Consider the following 4,758-nt stretch of genomic DNA (forward strand, 5'->3'; position numbering starts at 1 on the left):
TTTAAATGCTTATCAATAAATAAACAAGCTAGCAATTTGCCTATTACCTTACCTTACCTTCTTCATTCAAAAATTCATAAATGTCTTCAGTTTGTGGTTTATTTTTAAGTTAGGGTTACTTTTGTTTTTGTTGTTAATCAACGTCGTCTCGATATAACTACTTGTTACACAATTAATACAAGGAAATCAAATCATCATATATATAAGGGAAAAAAAAACCTACAAGTTTAGATGATCGAGTAGGAAATTAAATGATCTGCCCAAAGTAATATTGGGATGAGACGTGCTAGGAGTTTAGATACTAAATAGTAGTAATGAATTATAATATTGATAACATAGCTCTAACCATTTTTTTGTTGAATATTGAAGACATTTATGTATTTTTGAAGATTTTACATTGAATTGAATCTAATAATTGAAGAGTTGTTGTGATTTATATGAGACGGTTGCATATCAAATTTGGAGCAATTCGAAGTTGATCATTTGGAAAACTTGGCCACCATTTATCTTCAAAGGTGGATATAAATTATTCAAACATTGTCAATAATCGACCCTCCCCATAAAAAAATAAATTAATATTTTTTAAAAAAATTCAAATATTTTTTACCCCTACCACAAAACAGTCCCCCCCTCTCCCCCAAACAAATAAAATTAAAAAATTTAAAATTAATTGTGGAAAATATATCAAATTTCAAGATTTTTTTTTTACCTCACCCAATCCCTACCACCCACACACACCCCAGCAGCCACCCCCACCACCCTACCAGGCCATCCCCGTCATGTTTTTGAAAAAATATTTCAAATATTTAAAAAAAAAATCATTTTTCAACCCCCCACCACCCTCGTCAAACTTTAAAAAAAAAAAAAAAAAAATCACTCCCAAATATTTGAAAAATTCTTCTTCTTGATTTCATCCTTCTTTCCACTAGTTTCTAGTAGGCCTGACCATATTTTGGTTAAAATCGATCGAACTAAATTATTTTTCAATTTTGGTTTCAGTTTTTGATTCTTTAGATCAATTTCGATTTTGAATTTTAAAATTTCACTTTCTTGATTTGGTTTTTGGTTTTTAAATAATTAAATTTGATTAACCGAAAATTTTGTTTCGATTGTGGAAAGTTTAGGAACTTTAAAAGGTTTGCTGGTTTTGGACAAAAGTGTTTGATAGTTTTGCTGAATTTTCAATAAATCAAATAACTTGTTTTTGCTTCACATATTTTTTGTGTGTATTGAAATAAAACCCTTTCTTAAAAAAAATAAATTGATCCAATTCAGAAAAGTTTACTGATGAATGATGATAAGAAAAGAGCCCAATATGATTATATTCAAGCTGAAAATCGAATCAAAATAAACTGAATCGAAATTGTGAAAATCGAATTGAACCGAATTTATTTTAATTTGATTTCGGTTAACATTCTCACCAACCGAAAATCGAAAAATCAAACCGGCCAAATGCCCAGGCCAGATTATTATAACATTTTCCATCGCCATATTTTAAATTAATCGCATGAAATATATCACCTCCTTTTAGTTATATTAATGAGTCTCTAGTGGAACAAATTAAACAGATTTGATGTTTTATTGAGGCTTATTTAAAACTTATCTACATAATAAACACTAATTGAAAATATACATAAATTTCTTTAAATTTAGACTGAAAGTATATCACTTAATCATTTGTTCATATATATGTTCAATTTTAACAAGTCTAAATTAAATTTACTCCAAATTTTAGGAGATGTCGTACATTAACATGGCTAGTCTCATGGTCCCGTCGGCACATTAGAATATATCCATTATTGGCCTGCAACAGTGCAACTGCAACTAGAGTTGGTGATAAGAATGAAAAATTTGGGATAATCTGGATCGCGCACTACAAAATTTATTGGTGGTAGTACTTCCAACAAGGTATTTTTCATACCTAGGACTTAAACTCGAGACCTATGATTAATGGTGGACCAGTCCCAGCATTGCATCACAATTCATGTTGGTCATTCTTTCAATATTAGTTGATCATATTAAAAAAATAATTATCTCAAATTTTTTGTCAATTTATAAAATCAAAAGAGAATTAATTTTTATCCCTCATTTTAACCTTACAATTATTTTTCTAAAAAAAATGTAAACGTAAATTTTTTTTCAAAAAAATAAACTAATAAGAGGGTAAATTATTTTTTTAAAAAAAATAAACAACTAATATGGGGCAAAGTTTTTTCAATTTAAAACCTAAACCATAGTATACCAATAGCCGCCTCTAATCATAAACAAATACACAAAGGAACTCGAGACCCAAGTTCGAAAAATGTATGAAAATGTATTATAATTATATGATGAGGTGTGTAAATATTGTATTTTAAAGTTTGCAAGTTACTGTAGTACTTGTATTAAATTTATATAAATCTTGTATGAAAGTTATACAAAATATTATTGTAATTAAATTGAATTTTCATAAATCAGCATGAACCTTACATAAAATTTTGAGCAAAATTTTACACTTCTGAGTAAAAATTTCATACGCGTTTTGAAAAAAACAAAAACAAAAGACACTACCGCTATGTTTGTTAAATGAAAATCGAGAAAAGGGTCAAATGCCTCCTCAAGCTTTAGCCATATTTTCAACTACACACTTAATTTTTGCGGGGGTTCTATTACCCCCTGAACCTTTTTTTTTTATATTAGTTAGTTCACCCTCAGACGTTGATGTGTCCACATAAATCAGATTTATAAAAATTATTTGTATACACGCGCTGTCCACGTATATATTAGTGGACCCCATGACTTTACACGACTTACAAATTGACACATGTCACAAAACTTTGAACCTAATCGACCCTCATTCTTCTTCCTAATCGACCCTCATTCTTCTTACTTGCAAATTGAGACTGATTCTTCTTCCTTTTCTCTACGATCTTCCATTACTGACGTTGTTCGGAAAGCTTACTTACTATTTCGTCTGAGAAAAGGTTAGATCTTTACTAACTGAATACTATTTTGATGGTAGTGTTTGATTAGGGTTTTATTTTTACTGCGTATTCAAATGATATTTTGACTGGTGTGTTGTAGTATAGAGTTTATTAGGTCATGTTATGTTGATATTTGATTTTAGTTTTGATGGTAGTGTTTGATTAGATTTTGTTGTACTGGGCATTCAAATGCTATTTTGATATGTGTGTCGTAGTATGTAGTTTATTAGGGATTTTCAATGTTGATTAGGGTTATCTTAGATTGTTGGGTAAATATGGATATTATAACTGTTGAGATTAATTAGTTTAACTTTTAGTTTAGTAAGTCAGCTTAGCAGTTAATTAAGTCGACTAGTTAGTTAGGATGGCAGTTCTGTTATTTCTTGATACTAGTTGGTTAATTAGTTGGAGTTCAAATGTGTATATATACTAGACAAACACATGTATTTTTCTTCTTCTTCAAGTAATTCAATACAGAAAGAATATTCTTCTTCCAGATCCTTCCTCTCAAGGGTTTCAATGGAAGCTCAACTTAGCTTAACAATGTAGTTTCATCACTGATTTTAACATGGTATCAAAGCAAGCAGGAGTCGACTACACTGAGACCTTTTCACCAGTGGTCAAGATGACCACCATCAGGACCTTAATTAGTATAGTTGTTAAACAAGGATGGAAAATTTACCAACTGGATGTCAACAATGCATTTTTACATGGGGATTTGCATGAGGAGGTTTACATGGATGCACCTCAAGGTCTAGCTGTAGCTTCATCAAGATTGGTTTGCAAATTGAAAAAATCTTTATATGGTTTAAAGCAGGCTAGTAGACAATGGTATGACAAACTCACAGAGGCACTACATTCCAGGGGTTTTGAACACTCAGTTGAAGATTATTCATTGTTCTATAAGAAATCTGCCAATTCATCAGTTTATGTAGCAGTTTATGTAGATGACATAGTTCTCACAGGGACAAATCTAGTAGAAATCAACAATTTAAAGTCTTTTCTGCATGACACTTTCAAGATTAAAGATCTAGGACAGTTGCATTACTTTCTTGGTTTTGAGCTACTCTATAGAGAAGATGGTGTGCTGATTTCTCAAAGGAAGTTTACCACAGAACTATTGAAGGAATTTGAATGCCTGTCATACACTGCAGTGACTGCTCCTTTAGAGTGCAACCTCAAACTTCAAGCAGCTGAAGGTCCTCTCACTGATCCTACTCATTATAGAAAATTAGTAGGGAAGCTCAATTTCCTTACTCATACTAGAATGGACATAGCCTACAGTGTCCAACATCTGAGCCAATTCATGCAGGATCCTAGAGAACCTCATCTCAAAGCTACAATACATGTCCTTAGATATCTTAAAAATGATCCCATTTTGGGGATATTCATTTCAAATGTTCCTGACTTCAATCTTAGGGCCTATTGTGATTCAGATTGGGCAGCTTGTCCAGATACAAGAAAATCAGTTAGTGGGTACATTGTCATGCTTGGGGACAGCCCAATCAGTTGGAAATCAAAGAAGCAAGCCACAGTCTCTCTTTCCTCTGCTGAGGCAGAATACAGATCCATTCGAATGGTAGTAGGGGAATTAATTTGGCTAAGGAGAATTTTAATAGAGTTTAATGTCCCCTGTGACACTCTTACTCATGTATACTGTGATAGCCAAGCAGCCGTTCACATAGCAAGGAACCCTGTTTTTCATGAACGGACAAAGCATATCGAAGTGGATTGCCATTTTGTAAGGAACAGTCTGCAAGATGGTTCTATAACACTGCCATGTTTCCACTACTGA

At 32.0% G+C, this 4,758-nt stretch overlaps 1 protein-coding gene across 1 annotated transcript; it reads left to right on the forward strand.

Moving 5' to 3' along the window:
- The first annotated feature begins 3,531 nt into the window (after positions 1 to 3,531).
- Positions 3,532 to 4,758, forward strand: LOC107061744 (uncharacterized mitochondrial protein AtMg00810-like). The gene has a single exon (XM_015311527.1). The coding sequence runs from the start codon at positions 3,532 to 3,534 to the stop codon at positions 4,756 to 4,758; it is 1,227 nt and encodes a 408-aa protein (XP_015167013.1).

Source organism: Solanum tuberosum, unplaced genomic scaffold (genome assembly GCF_000226075.1).
Source record: "Solanum tuberosum cultivar DM 1-3 516 R44 unplaced genomic scaffold, SolTub_3.0 scf00159, whole genome shotgun sequence".
Lineage (NCBI taxonomy): Eukaryota > Viridiplantae > Streptophyta > Magnoliopsida > Solanales > Solanaceae > Solanum > Solanum tuberosum.